The 15,876-nt window shown below is 37.5% G+C and overlaps 1 protein-coding gene across 2 annotated transcripts in view; it reads right to left on the bottom strand.

Annotated features, from left to right (window-relative positions):
• Positions 1 to 690: 690 nt before the first annotated feature.
• BRF1 (BRF1 general transcription factor IIIB subunit) overlaps positions 691 to 15,876 on the bottom strand; it is a 211,291-nt gene continuing 196,105 nt past the window's right edge. For both annotated transcript variants that reach the window (XM_072428607.1, XM_072428608.1), the window contains 3 exons: positions 9,995 to 10,046; positions 6,891 to 7,035; positions 691 to 2,581 (listed from right to left, as the gene is read on the bottom strand). In XM_072428607.1, coding sequence (XP_072284708.1) covers positions 2,544 to 2,581; positions 6,891 to 7,035; positions 9,995 to 10,046 — 235 coding nt within the window. In that variant the 3' untranslated portion in view covers positions 691 to 2,543. The remainder of the gene's footprint in view (positions 2,582 to 6,890; positions 7,036 to 9,994; positions 10,047 to 15,876) is intronic.

The following is a 15,876-nucleotide window of genomic DNA, read 5'->3' as shown; positions in this document are numbered from 1 at the left end:
TATCCAACCATCTTTTGTGTGCAAAGTTTTAGCACTGACCCTGACAAACACCATGTATAAATTTATGAAGCTGCATTATCCATTTTGGGCTTTCTTGGAGAATTAATTCCTGTTCCTGCTTATGTATAGGGCATAAAAGTGCTTCAGGGCATGCTTGTCATGTTTTTCAGTTAATCAAAAATATTAGGACACAAAATGTCTAATACACCTAAAGTTATGCTAAAATGTATTATCACAAAAAGCAGAGCCAGCTCTGAAAAATAGAATAGCAATAGAAAGCCAAATAATGTAGTCTACCTGTATGACCCCAGAGAAGATAACAGCCCCCAGCCTTGAGTTGGACAGATGGATATGTTTACAAAGTGCCATGGGAACCTCCTGATGGCCACTCTTGTGGGGGAATCGAGTGACTAGAACGCTTGTTTTATTAGGTATGATTCTGATTAATTAGCAGTACAACAATGCTGATGAATTACATCTATAAAATCAATTTGATTCTGCAGTCTGTTTTTAAAAGAGATACATTGCTTTAGATTATTACATAATGGTGGTATAGTTCATTCCACCATGTATTTGACTTCTACCTGCGGTCATATGTTCTGTTGATCAGACTCGGTCTTGTCCAGCTTAAACCCATATATTGCTGCGTGATGGCGGAGCTGCCACAAAGGTGCCTATGCAGTGCATTCATTTTAGAAGATTTGTTTATTAGACGTGACAGGACCCAGAAAGCTTTGCATGACACATTCAGTAATTGAAGTGATGGCTTCTCCAGTGTGTTTGTGTTGCTTGGATTTGTAACTTTTTGCTGTCCTATCAAAGAAGAACTTATTCCATTACAATTATTACCTGTGCTATGCACCTATGTGCTTTTTTAAATAGGAAGAAATTTAATAATGAAAAAAAATTTGATAGTTCTTCAGCTGCACATATGAGTATAAAGAGAAAGCAGAGTGACAGAGATGAACTCATTGGTCTGCTACAGCTCAATTCATGGTCCAGTCACAGGTTGGAGGGAGAAAATTCCTAGGTGGTATTTATTTGGATTTCTCAATCAGGCTGGCTGAGAAGTCTGGCAGGGATTTGTAAATGTGATTGTATGGAATACAAATTCCTGTGGCGGTTAACACTCCTAAAAAGTCTTGGAGCCTCCATGTGCCAGCGTACATATCCTGCTAATCAATGTTTATTATATTTGTCTAGCTATCTGACACTCTTGATTTTTTTGTATCTGCAGATTTTGGATATGCAATGTGATTTCTTGGTGATGCATATGAACTATTCTGGCTATCTGCTTTCTTTACCTTTATTAAGTTTTTGTATGTATTATTTTCTATTGATTAGAATAATTTTGCATTCTAAATCTGTTGCTTTAAAGCAAAGCTTTCAGTGCATTAAATTGGCTGAATCTATTGTTTTAGAACAAAAAGAACAGATCTTGTATATGCATTTAATTTTTCTTTTTAGCTCTTGCCTGAAGCTGTGACCCAGTCTCCAGAAATACAAAATGTTAAATACAGAGCACTTATTTAGGTAAATGTGACCCATATACAAATTGTATACATTGCAGCTTATGAGTCTTTAGATGAGGTGGCTGCATTAGGTTTTTGTCTTTAATTTGGACCTGATGATCCTGTGAATAACACATTTCCTTTCCCATTGCACCTACACTCATTTCTCCATTGTATCTATGGGTACAGCCGTGGTTGTTACACAGGCTGGACTTTGAACATGTCTACCCTTTTCTCATCTCATAGTGGATTGCTGGGAATATTAATTTATCATAATACATACAAAGAAATTTGTGTTTTTTTTTCTAAGAACACAAGATGTGACAAGAACACCGCAGCAGGTGTTTTCTGTACTTGCCAAAAATGTTCTTAGCCTGAAAAAAAAAGTAATACAGTAACTGTATCCAAGGAGTGATAAGCTGCAATATATTGCATATTTGTTTTTGAGTTAGGCTTTAAAACTTAAAAAGGAAACTTTCCCATAGTTTTAGTAAGTCTGTCCATAGCATGTATGTGCAAAAAGACCCAATTGCTGGAGTCTTGCAACAGCTACTCTGAGGACTGGAAGGCCAGCTCTGAACATGAATCCTGAATGCTTATCTCTTCCCCCTTCATTTCACTGGTATGTTTGCCAGCTAGAAATTTTATAGACTTTAGCTTTAATGCCAAACAAAAGCTAGCTATTTCTCTCGACAGAGGCAAAAGTGTGAAAAAACATATTTTGTTCTACTCCATGCTGACTGGGTTTAATTCTAAAAAAAAATGTATCAAAACAGAATTATAGCATAACAACAAAGAAAAAAGTAACAAAAGTTTCAAGTACGTTAAACCCAATAAATAGCATTATGAGTCAAAGGCCATTGACAACTGACCAAAAGTAACATTATTTTGTAAATTCCGTCTTCATTACAAAACTCCAGCTACTACCGGTATGTATAATTACACGCTGATCACAGAACAGCATTGATACAAGTCCATATATATTACAAGATCATAGGAGAACACGCTCTATATTTATTCATGCTTCCACGGTCAATAGCCATCGTCATCGTCTACGTCGCAGCCATATTCTGAAATAAAGCAAAACATTAAATTTAATATATTGCAATTTATAGATGAGGAAAAGAAAAAACAGTAAATGCATTGCCACATTAATCCCACAATTTATGCTCTGATTAGTTCTTACGATGCAGTAAACGGGACATGGAGACAGAATGACCAGCCAGTATTAAGACCTTCGGCTGGCGATGGTTTATGATGTATCATAAATTTTCTGTTTCTTTGCCTTATTGCATTTTGAGCAGCAAATTTAAGGTATTGGATATAAATCTAGCTGCTGATAAACTAGAAGACATGGGCTCTCATTTATGAAAAAGGGGTTTGAGATGAAAATGCCAGTTTAAACTTGAGCAAGCAGATTTTACATTACTACAAGTATTAAAAGTACAAAGGTGGTTTTCTACCATAAACCCAAAAATATGGTTCCTGGCTGATTTTAATCATTTATGGCATTACCATGACTAAACCAGCAGATCAAAAAAACAAGAGTTATTGGTCTTTGTGCTTGTTCCATCAGTTAGAACCAACCCAATCAGAACCAAAACTCTTGGATAACAAAGATAGCCAGGGAATTCATATTTTCAGGGGAGGTCAGCAATAACAGATGGAAAATGAATTTATAAAAATATATCCTAAAAGCAAAAGTTTATGTTACAGCCCAACTACAGCCAAAACTTTGTACATACATAATTTTGGATAGAGTGGGGCAGGGCTAACCTCTGCTTTAAAGTTATTTGCGAGGAAGAACTGAACTTTTGACAACATATTTATTGTTGTTTGTGCCTTCCTGCTCTCTACACCTCTTGCACAGACAATACAGGGGCAGTAAATAAGTACAAATCTCCCTGATGTGGTTACAGACAGTAACAATCTAATGAATTTTAACTATTCCCCACTAAAAAAACAAAAAAAACAAATAAAGCCTAAGCCAAGCTAAATTTAATTGCTGTGCCAAGGGTTGCTATATTTTGTTAAGGACATGCTTTAGTTTTGTCACACAAATGGAATTATTGGCCTTTTCACTTGTTTTCAGTGCTGAAAACTACAGCATACTGACAAAGTAAAAGAGATCTGTTGTCTGGTTTCTATAAATAGGCCTTTGTATGAAGAGTGTTGTTGTGTTTGTAGCTGTATGTAAAGTTGTGATAACAATGGATGAATATGTTCTCTATACCATGAGGGAGCTAAAAACAAGAGGCAGGGTGAACTACAAGGTGTACTACACATTTTAGGTGCAGCGCTTCTTTAGGGTATCTGGACTTGCTGCAAATCCCTTGATCTCCACTGTGGATTCAGACACAGATATATCATAGTAAAGTGAACCAGTTAATTAAAACATACCATTGCCGAATGCTGTTGGTCAGGGACTATAATGTGGGAAGATAGATTTAACAATGGAATGCAGCAGAGGACAACAGATATCCATCACTCCCAGAGGTGTGGAATGCCAAAGACGATGAGCCTGATTTATTAAAGCTCTCCAAGGCAGGAGAGGATATACTTTCATCAGGAAAGTTGGGCGATCCAGCAAACCTGTATTGGATTTCTTCAGAGTAATTTGCTATTTGCAAGCAAATGTTTTGAATCCTGGACCAGATCCATTTCAGGTTTGCTGGATCACCCAGGTTTACTTATGAAAATATATCCTCTCCAGCCTTGGAGGGCTTTAATAAATCAGGCCCAATGATAGAGACTGCATTGATCAGTCAGAGGGAAGCTAGTAGACATGGGTTAGAGAGGCCAGGATAATGTGTCTTTACATACAGGATTTGGGTGCATTTGGCAGAGGTAATCTACAACATGATAATTCTTCCATATTGTATTTGTGTACATAATAGAAATAATCCCAGTACTGATTCAAGGTAAACAAAACATTTCCAAAACACAGTTCAATTTCTGTAACTTAATAAATTGTAAATACTGCAAGGCAAAACTGGATTTCTGTGCATTTTAAGCTAACTTCCATCATTATTTCATGTACATCCACAAAAACAATTGAAAAATTAAATTACCCATCCAGCTCTACACAAGCTCTACTTTTATTTATTGCAAAATAATATAACCCTGGGAAAACGTGTAAGGATTACAAATTGCCTTTAAGAAATTAGAGCGGAAGAAATAAAAAAATGCGCTTCTTTTGTCCAGTAATTTTTACACATAAAAAACGTTCCTGCTGCAAAGCAGAAAGGTGGCAACCTGCTCTTCTTTAATGAATGAGGCATCAATATTTAGGGTAGTATTAGTAAACAGGTCTCAAACTCATATACTTTCCAAGGCTCAAATTAGGTTACTATTTTATTTTGGGTAACCTAAGAAGTCTGAAGCAGACGACGTGATCTGGGAAAGGCCATATTTACATAGAGACAGATTTTGGTATTTGATGCTGGAACTGAATGTCTATCTTGTTTATAACCGTGGTAGGTATCTTGCTTAATATTCATAGGCATTTCGATTGTCAACCTTTTTATGATATTTAAGTTTCAAATTAGTCATTCTGATCTTGCTGTTAGTACCCTTAGACCAACTTTTGGATGTCACGGACGACTAAATTTACGGACTCTGGACCGCACATGCGCGGGAAGCTGTATGTCACTCAAAGGGGAAGAAACTTCCACCCAGAGTGACGGACCTCACTGGGGGGCGCACTGGCCAGAGCCACGAACCACCACAATTTTCTTGCGCAGCACCGGTTGGTGACCGCTGGTTTAAGACTTACATGGCAAATGCACCTTTCCTACAGTCACGTTTTCAGACTGAATTTCTCTCCCCCTTTACATTTTATATAGATGCTGGGTTAAAGTCTTAATGTCTTGGGTGACGTTCTAGCACTATGTACAGCTGTTCCTAAAATAATTTAGCATCTATCAATTGCTAACAACAGCTTTTGTTAACTGCTGGGCTGGAGAGGACATAGCAGGGCACCTTCCTTTTGTCCTTCCCTCCCCAAAGAACAGCAGTGTCTGATGCTAAACTTTGTACACATGCTCTAATATACCGTATTTTTTGCCATATAAGACGCACTTTTTCTTCCCCAAAACTTAGGGGGAAAAGTTAGTGCGTCCTATACGACAAATGTGTTAAAAAAAATAATTAAAATATTATACTCACCCGATACCCGATCCTGCGTGTGTCTCTGGCTGCAGCGTGTCTCTCTTCTCTCCTCTGCCAGCATCGTGTTTTCTCCTGTCTGTAAAGCAAAGCGAAAGAAGCCGGCACAGCGCCACCTGCTGTTCCCTGTCCTAACTGCCGTACAATAGAAAAAAAGCACAGAGTGATCAGAAGGGGAATTTCAATGACAGAGTGATCAGAAGGGGAGTTTGAATGACAGAGTGATCAGAAAGGGAATTTGAATGGCACATGAGTGATCAGAAGGGGAATACTGGTATGAATGGCACATGAGTGATCAGAAGGGGAATAATCTTTCAGAAACTTTTTTTCTAGATTTCCTCCTTTAAAATTGGGTGCGTCTTATATTCCGGAGCGTCTTATACGGCGAAAAATACGGTAGTTACTAAAAACAATCATTTCAGGAGAGTATACGTGTATAGAACTTTTGTATCAACCATATCAACCAATTACTGCTGACAAAATTTAAAAGCATACCTCAAGAGCATAAAGCTATCCAAATGTAATTTATATTTTTTTTAATTAATTTTTATTGTAATTAGTTTTTTTTTTTTTTTTTTTACAATGTTGACTGTGTGTTGTCTACCCTATTTTTTTTTTTTTTTTTTTACAATGTTGACTGTGTGTTGTCTACCCTACATCATAATCAATGTACAGTGAAATCCAAAATGCAAGTAGATCACTATATTTTCATTATAACAGTCTTTCAATTAAAGTGGACTTTATTAGGAGGCAGGTTTTTTACTGCAGAAGAGAAGGGAAATGCAACATCCTCTCTGCAAAAAAGAACCTGCCTTCACAAAATGTTTCACTTGATGATGAGCTAGGCAGAAATTCTCCAAATCTCAATTGAACAGAACATGATCAAAACTCATATTGTTGTACCATTACAACAATATTTCTTGACCTGGCCAATCAAGGTCTTTTTGATTTTACACTCAATATTGATCCTGTTGGTCGATTGAATCCAGTAATAAAGTATTGATTTATGGTCTATTCCCTGAAATGATCAAATAGACTGTTCAATCTAAGCATGTTCTGCTTTCATCTGCTGGTCAAATTAGGAAGGCAATTACTGTAAGTGTTAGCCAAGTACCTATTGTTTAAGGACTGACAAAGGTCCCATTTCTTCACCTCAAATGAGCCATAGGAAATTGTTTAAGAAAGATAAAAAATGTTTAAACCTGTACGTACCATTTCCTCCCAATAACTCAAGTGCGCTTACGCAGTGCTCGTCATCCTCTTCCTCCTCCTCCTCAACTTCATCCTCATGGTTATAAGTGACTGGCCCAGTCTCCACCACTATATTAGACTGACTCTCAGTAATCTGGGAAGGTGGCTGGAAATAAAGGACAAAGTTAACACAACAGACACAGGGTTAAGATGTCCTCAGCCGACAAATCTGATCTCTCAGCTAATGAAGATTTATTGTCAAAGTCAAAGCTAAACAGATTATGCACCACTAGATGGGTTCACATGGAAGGCGACATATGATGAATAATGGCCTGTTCACTGAGCAAGTAACACAGAAGTTCCACCATACTCTCAGATTTAGAATTCTGGTTTCAAACTGGCTGCACCCTAAGACACGGATGATTTACCAAGGTCAATTTAGATGTTGTGGAAGAGCAGGTTTTAGCTACTGCCACAACATTTCTAATATTGAATGACTCCCGAAAAAAGGGTAAATTGTTGAAGTGCAGTTCCATCCCACAGGAAGAAAAATGTGTAGTCCATGGCAATTGGTCATATTCTTCTGCTCATTCTACATTGTATTTCAGAAAGGACACCCTGACTGGGTGTTAAAAGCAATATTTTACCCTATAGACACCCTTGTATTTTGTGAAGCTCAGTATCACCCGTTTCCTTCAATATGTACCATACTTTCTATATTAGTCTACTTGGCAAAAAGGTAATTGTTGTATATTAACAGAAAATAGATGCTAAAGCACACATTAAACCAGGTAACCAGTACCAAAAGGAAACAAATTCTTTAAAACGTAAAACGAAGGAGAAAAATCCAAGTAATCATTTTCTTCTGATCTCTGAAGGGATTGTGTTCTGTACCCACAGGGGTGAAAGTATTAGCGTGTCATACAGAACCAATCCAAGAAAAGGGATTAAGTGTCACCAGAGGAAACTTTGTTCCTTGGGCAGCTTCATGCTGAGAATTTCCATCCAGCATGTGATTGGTGTGGAACCAAGTATAAGCTGCTCATTGACTCGTGGAGACTGCAGAGGTAAAGAAATCACCTAATTAAAATATGACCTCTTCCTAATTATCTTGCCCATCTCCGTCCTTCTGCACATTTAAAATTGTGCCATTTTTGTAATGAGGAAGAATAAAAGTGATAATGCCTGTCCCTAGGCAGCATATTGAGCAAGTTTAATACTTTTTATATCGTTGTCACTCTGTTTAAAATGCTAAGTACTTGAGTTATATAATCATCCTTTAGCTCTGGCAGGAATAAGGTCATTTCTCAAACTGTGATAAAAGAGCCACAGGAAAAGTAAAAAAATGTTCCTTGGGGTGGTTAAGTAAGTGCATTATGGGTGCCATCTTGAGATTTAACACAGAACGGGTCTCTTTTATTATTCGTCCTAAAGTGGACTTTCCCTAAAAAGCAAGTTCTTCTTATTTAATCAGGGTCCTAATTACCATGTAAAAATTATGTTAAAGTGTAGAAAAAAAATTGCATTGTGTGATATTACAATTCTTCCAATGAGATTCTAGGATTGCTGGGAATGCCAAATCTCCCAAGAGGTTGCTTCAGCGCAGTGCAAGATTCTGTTGAGATTTTTGATCTTTAACATTCCCTTAGAATCTTGCCAGAAGGTTTGTTATGTTACCTATTCACTAACGGGAAAAGGTGGTTTATTTTTTCCATTGTTTTTATATATCTTGTAGTGTTTTGACATGGAAATGGGAGGTCCTGAATAAAGAAGAAGGCCTTGCCTTTAGTGCAAGGTCTGTTTCAGAACTGGTATATATGTCTCCAATTTTTATTCAGACTCTGAAATGCATGCATTAAAAAGATTGTTAAAGTAGTTCTGAGATGCCTACCAATCTGCCACCAATCTGATTCCAGCTTTTGCTTTTACACTGTAACTTTCTAGAGAAAGTTCGCAATTGGTGAATGTGGGCCAACACAGAACAATTACAAATAAGCCAATTGTATTTATATTTCCCCTACTAACACAGAAAGAAGAATATAGCTGCTGTGAGAAACTGAGGAAGCACCATATTTGGGGGGAAAAAATATTATTATTTGAACTATCACATTCACTGCACCTTTAGGGACTGTCTAAAGCAAGGAAACGAGTTAAATGTACCACTGCTAGGTCAGAAGTAAACATATATTAAACTGTAGAAAAATAAAAGTTGACAGTCCATATTTCTGTGGACATCTAAGATACAGTTTATATGTATCACCCCTTCTCCTCCAGATTCAAATTAAAGAACTAAAGGCACATGAGAAACAGGGTCTTTTATACAGTGGTGCTTTACATTAAAGACTTTTAAGTTTTAATATTTCTGCATACATATGAAATGTGATTTGTTTTTTCAAGTTCTAAAACTAGATGATGATGATGTTGAGCACACAATCTAAAGAAAAGGGGCCCCAATGCACTTCTAGTAAGAGAAAGGAAGAAAAGGACATTTCTAAAGCAATTGTAAGAGTTTTATTCCATTGAACAAATATAAAATTTAATTACAGCTAAAGCTTACAGCTAAACAATGATTTTGGGGCACCAGAAGCAGTTATTCAGTTGTATGAATTTCGATGTAATATTTGTATAATGGAAAAAACACTTGAAAAAAATATACATATTTTTTTATTCAACAATAAGAAAATGTGAAGTTTTAAGGTGCTTGATTCTACACATGCATGAATTACATCCCGAATGTCACATCTTGCTGTAAGCATCTGTCATTTCAACAAGCTATTATGGGTTCTTTCAGTGCTGCCAGGCTAATCAAACAGCGGGTATTCTTCATAACTGACCTGAGACTGGCATCTGTGTATCCATATGTGAAATCTCTCACCAGGGGAGGGATATGCCAGTCTCCCACCGGTATGCATATATATGTAAATGTAGCCATCCACAGTGAATGCCTTCATTTCTTAATAAAATTTGTCAATTGATTTGTACAGATGGTATTTGGATACAATCTAAGCCCCGCTAACTGTAAATAGACATCTAAAAGGATTTCATAAACAAGTCATGACTGTCTTTGTTGTGAAGCTGCAGCTTAAGCTGACCTTTCTGGTAGTAAAATGCAATCTGACAGTTACCTGTTCCATTGCTGGCTTCTTGGATGGTTGCGTAGAAACCAGAGGTCTCATTCTGCAAGACAAAATAAAAAGTGATCATCAGCAGGCCTCAAAATTAATAAAAGATGAAGGTACATGAGGAAAGGCAGATTAACACAGATTACAGGACAGATTTTTTTGTCTGTAAACATTTTCTTAATAGCTGTGATGTATAGCATGACACAGCTTCACCAGTTCTATAAAATATACAGTTACTGAGATTTACATTTCAAATGGAGGCATCTGGAGCACATGCTGCACTTGCACAGCGTACATTCACATTATGGCACTCTTTGTGCCAAAAATTAACTTCTCCAGTGATGCAAGGTCCATGCTTTCACTCACTGCCATTTTCCCCCCATCTTTTACAATGACTAGAGAGTAACACTTCAGGCAAACACTTAAATACAAAGTGGAAATACATATATATTTTTAATGTTTTACTAGTCACTCCATGCATGAGTAATAGGATTTAGAAGTGAAAATACTGCGCACTGACAAGTGAATATTGTGACAAATTCTGGCACAGCATTGAGGCTGAAAATTGTTAGCACTGTCTATTTAATGAAATTGACAAACAATAAACCCACTTTTCCAGCAATGTTTGCATATAAAATTGAATTACTTTAAAGCGGAACTTAAGTTCCACTTTTAAAAATCCACAGTCAGGCGATGTCCCTTCTGCAATTATTTCTCTTCCCCGCCTGATTGCTCTGGGTATCTGGGTCTCTGTGCATGCACAGCTCAGTTTTGGTTTCCAGAATAACTAGCAACCTCAGCTTCCCCTGTGTATCCTGAAAAAGAATAAACTCCCGCAGGTCTGTGCTGAGGTTGTGATGTCCTGGGCCGGCCAATCAAGATGACCGAAGATTCATCTCCAAGAGAAGTCACGGTGGCGCTCGATGAACAGGGGCAGTTTTCCAGGTTTAGTTCAGCTATATTGGTCAACTCGTTTTCATTGAAGTCTAATATTTTGCCCACCTCCAATACAGATCGAAGACTGACACAGTATATAAAATTATCAAGCTCCTATGTATACTGTACATGGGCCACAGAGAAGTGTTGTGATACAGAAAGGAAGTATATTGTACACTGGTTGACAACTGTTTATTACCTTATATTATTAAATCACTTAATTATATTACAGGTTACAGCAAAAACAAAGCACATTTCCTGCATAAATAAAAAATGGCCTTTTGTTCTGTAGGTCATGTGACTCAAACATTTGCAATATTATATATTATTTTTCAATGCAATAAATACAACAATGCCCCCTTACCAGAGTGTAAGAAAAAAAAAGAGTTTTCCCAATGACAAGTTATTTATTTTTAAAATCCAAATTTACCATTTACCATTTATTAGAATAAAACTAGATTTTCCTTTTATAGGGGAACAATTTGTGAATGTTTTTGGGACAGGAATTTCCACATGTTCAGTGTAGGAAAATGAAAAGAATCCGGGATCCCCTAGAGACCAGACAGGCTCATCCCAGCTTCACCTAACAAGAAAACAGCTAGATTGCTTTTTCACCGCATGTCCTGACCTTCGCAAGAGCCAGCAGCTGCTGCCAGAGCTGCCATATGGACACCTCACATCACTGGCTGCCATGGCTACAAGGGATGTCCCCAGCCATGTGACAGAGCTGGTGTAATGCAACCAACCCTTTTCTGGGGCTGTACTACACATTCTTCACAGCATACTTGTCAATCCGGGGCATTCTAGAACAGGAAGAAACAAAAACAAGAGCTCCAATATGGGAGCCTTGTTGCAGACACATACTGCAGCATATTTTTTGTGCAGGAAATTGCATCTCTATTAAATGGAATCTCTAAACAGAACTCAAAATGAAATTAAAAAAATATAAAAGCTGAGCAGTGATTTACTTACTCAGTTTTTGTTAAAAGATAAATTGTTTACAGGAATAAATATCGTTTTACATTTTTTCAGCTTGTAGAAAGACAAAGTCCGAAATTGTAAGCTCTTTTGACAGAGTCCTCTCCTCCTCCTGTGTCATTGTTTGTATCTGTCTACCACTTGCAACTCCTATTCAATGTACATTGAAGAGTAATATGTTGGTACTATATAAATACAGTTCAGTAATATTAAGGCCTGTCATGGCCAGGTGGCAGTTTATGTTTATTTCAGACACCAAAAAAGTATCAGTTACACTTGGCCTGTGTTTATCCCACTTCAATTGCTTATGTGTGAAAAAGCCACTCATGGGAATAGCCTGGTTTACATGGAAGTTGAAGTTATCCACGGTTTAAAAATTTTGACATGCAGAGTATTACAAATGGCAACTGTGGATGCAATTATCTGCATTTATTAAGGGTGTCATTAAAACGTATGTAGGCAATTACGCAAAGTTGGCCAGGATTTCCTGGCATTTGTAGCATTGGACTGCCAATCTGAACATTATCTCAATCAGTTTGGAAGTTAGGTACTTGTAAGGAGAATTAAAATAATTCCATTTTAGCATGTCTTCTCTAACATCCATGGCATTTCCCCCACAAGCATGTGCCTTCTTCTGATGACACCTAATACCCATGTCCAGTTAAAACAAACATTATCAGCGTAATTATATGCTCCATAAAATACATAAAACAGTTCCTGCATCCCTGTAAATGCATGAAAATGATCCTACCTCTGAAATCTTTGGTGTAAAAATCTGCCCCCTTTCAGAAAGTCATCAGCAATGATGTCTAATTTTTATACAATTATGGCCAGCTCCATTTTACAGGACTGGCAGGATCTGGTACTGTAAATGCTACAGAGATGAGCAGAAAGAACTCAGTAATAGGAAATTCCTCTGGTGGGAGGGCATTCTGGGGCTTCTAGTACATTACCTGACAAGCTAAAGGTTGTCTATTTTACAAAGAAAGGCAGCCTATCACTAATGGGCACAGCCCCACTTCGGTAATCGAGAGGTAGATCCTATAATTCTTTTTAAGTGACACCCAGCCCCAACATACTGGTAATAATTTCTCTTTATCTCACTTACAAAGCAGAATGGGAGAAAAGGAGGAAGAAAATGGCTTGCTTGAACAAAGAAAACTTTGACAGAGGGGAATTACTGCTATAATTCGGTAGCTATTATGCCGGTGAAGAAAGTGGATTGTGACAAGGCAGCTGAACAATATGTAGAAATCTCATTTAAAAAAAAAAAAAAAAAAAGGCACTGGGAATTTCTCTATATTCTTAGTATATCAATGCATTCATTGTAAGAGGACTATACTGGAGATATTATAACTCTAATTACACCTTCACCTCATAATAGAGAGTTGCTTTATGTCTCTGTGTGTGTGGGTGACATTTCACACTAAGATAGTGCACGTGTAATGTGTGTATACCTACTACAGGAGATCACAAAGGACTGCCATGGATATGTAAAATACTCCTTTCTTCTATTTTTTTATCTCCTCTGTTTTCCTGACTCACATAAGGGTCTGATGGACAGGCACATGTGCAGATTTATAAAGTATTGGTCATCCCCTTCCTGGTGCTACTTCGCATGTCATACATAAAATATTTAAAGCTGAACTCCAGGCAGATATATTAATACAGCCCTGTGTTCATTAATACTGATTACACCAGGACAGGACCTATAAGTGTTACTAAAGTGGACCTCCTACGTCTATATCCCCCCTTTTATTAATGCTCACTTACCTTACCTTGCTTGTGGTATAACCTCATACAGCTGCTTCACATTCAGGTCCTTACCCACCATTTTTTTTTCCTTTAGATCTTGTGTGTGAATTGTCCCAGCCAGCCAGACCCCATACTGTACATGCATAGGACTGGGCAATGGGTCATTTGTTTGACTCTAGTCCTGTGGTTGCAAGTAATGAGCAGGGTGGTATAGCTTCGCCTCCAAACCCATTGCAGTATGCACCTTCTAGGCAACTGGCACGAATTATAAAAGGGGAAGGGGGCATATGGTATTAATACATCGCTATAATAAAATAGTGATTTACCAAAGGGTAGGACCTGCCAGAAATGGTAATGTGCTGTGGGGAGAGCAGTGTAGAAAAGATTTTCATGGAAAAAAATACAATATTATGGCAGGTGAAACAACTCCCACGTATGTGTTAGCAATACGTCTGGAGTTCAGGTTTAAGATTCATTATCTTCTTTGGTGGTTTAAACGACTTTCAAACTGTTTATTACATGGTATAGCTATTTTTGCTACAATTTGCAATAGCAAACTGGTTTCATATGCTCTCATTTTTTTATTCCAAAAGAACCTAATTCAAGGTTAGAATTGTGACCAGCAGCTTCCAGAAAACCTTGAACAGAGGAGTTTTTTTTAACAGAACAGAACATTATTTTTTTTTAATCTTTCCAATGTACCAAGTCTTGACAGTTTGCCTTACAACAACTCCCATAAATAGATAATTTATTACAAAGATATAAAGTTAACAATTTTATAGGATATTTAAATCTTAGCTGTGCAAATCCTTATTTAATCCTGGAGGTGCAAAAATTAGGAGCAAGATATAAAAGGCAACATGCATCTGTTAAATGAAAATCGCACTTTCACAGCACATTTCAATGGGCAGCCAATGCACCCAATTTGGACAAAACTACACCTGCCCTTTTTCTGGATTGCAATGCATTGCGGCACACAGCAGTATAGGTGTATTGCTTTGCCACATTAGGGTGCCATTAAAAATTCATTCTGAATAACGCCTCAACACAGTCCTTTGTACATGGTGTGGTAACACATGTCGCCTTCATCATTTTAGTTCACAAGTAACCCGGATAGTGGAAATTAAAACTAAATGATCCCTTGATCTCTGAGCCGTTACCCACTGCATTGTTGGTACACTTTATCTACTCTGAACACTTACCTGGACCTAGATACCCCACAAAAAAAAGTTTACCTGAAATCTGAAGGCCAATTCTATTCTTACTGAGCCAGACCTCCCTTGTTGCTTTTTACTAATGCCATGTTGAAAATAGGTTTGGTCAATTTGACAAAAAGGGGTCCCTACTCAGCCACAAAACAGATGGTAAAATAAATTAAGATTCTATAAATTGAAATTTGAAATGCAGACTTCATTATTGTTATAGCTGAATTTCAGCTGTCTGGCTGCCATGCACCTGTCTCTATTGGTCCAGCCCCAGAGTTTGTGTAGTTTGGACTGTTTTCCTGCTAAAACTGCAACACCTAGGACTCCATATTTTTGCTTCTCCCACGTTAGTTGGGAGTCCATCAAAAAATAGTGAGCCTGAGTGAATTGGCAAGGAAACCAGGTCATCGACTTATTCAGAAGTGAGGTTAGCCGTGCAGGTTTGTACAGGTTTTCTTTAATGTTTACAAATGATTACTAATGCTTTAGGATATCAGAGGACTCAGCATTCTGTAGGAAGATGCACAGTTGGCCAGACAATGGAGGGTAGAATATAGTACAACACTGCTGCAATATGTTACACTACCCACAGATAAGGAGGAACTTTCAAGACATATCTTATACATTCAGGGACCATTAAATAAATGATGTCAAAGAATATTTAAGCAACCAGACTACTCCATTTTAAAATATATACTAGTAAAATGGCAATAAGAAAAAGATTTGCTGCTGTGGACAAAACCAGCGCTTTGCCTTTAATTCAGTGGCAATATCACAGACAATCCCAGACTATAATAATAGTGTATGGTGGTTTACCATTGGTCAGCTGTGTACGAATATTATATTACACAGTATAAGCTACTGTACCAGCTGGAAAATGAGTTTGGGGAAAGAATTCATGCTGGGCCCACAGCACTGCAAAATGAGCTCACCACATGCCCTTCTGCTCCATATAATCACACCCCTTTACTGCTATAAATGTCTGTAAAAACCATATTCTACTAGAGAAGA

The sequence above is a fragment of the Pyxicephalus adspersus genome, chromosome 12 (genome assembly GCF_032062135.1).
Source record: "Pyxicephalus adspersus chromosome 12, UCB_Pads_2.0, whole genome shotgun sequence".
Lineage (NCBI taxonomy): Eukaryota > Metazoa > Chordata > Amphibia > Anura > Pyxicephalidae > Pyxicephalus > Pyxicephalus adspersus.
Note: the sequence above shows the minus strand (reverse complement) of the source record. Positions and strands in the feature narration are given on the sequence as shown.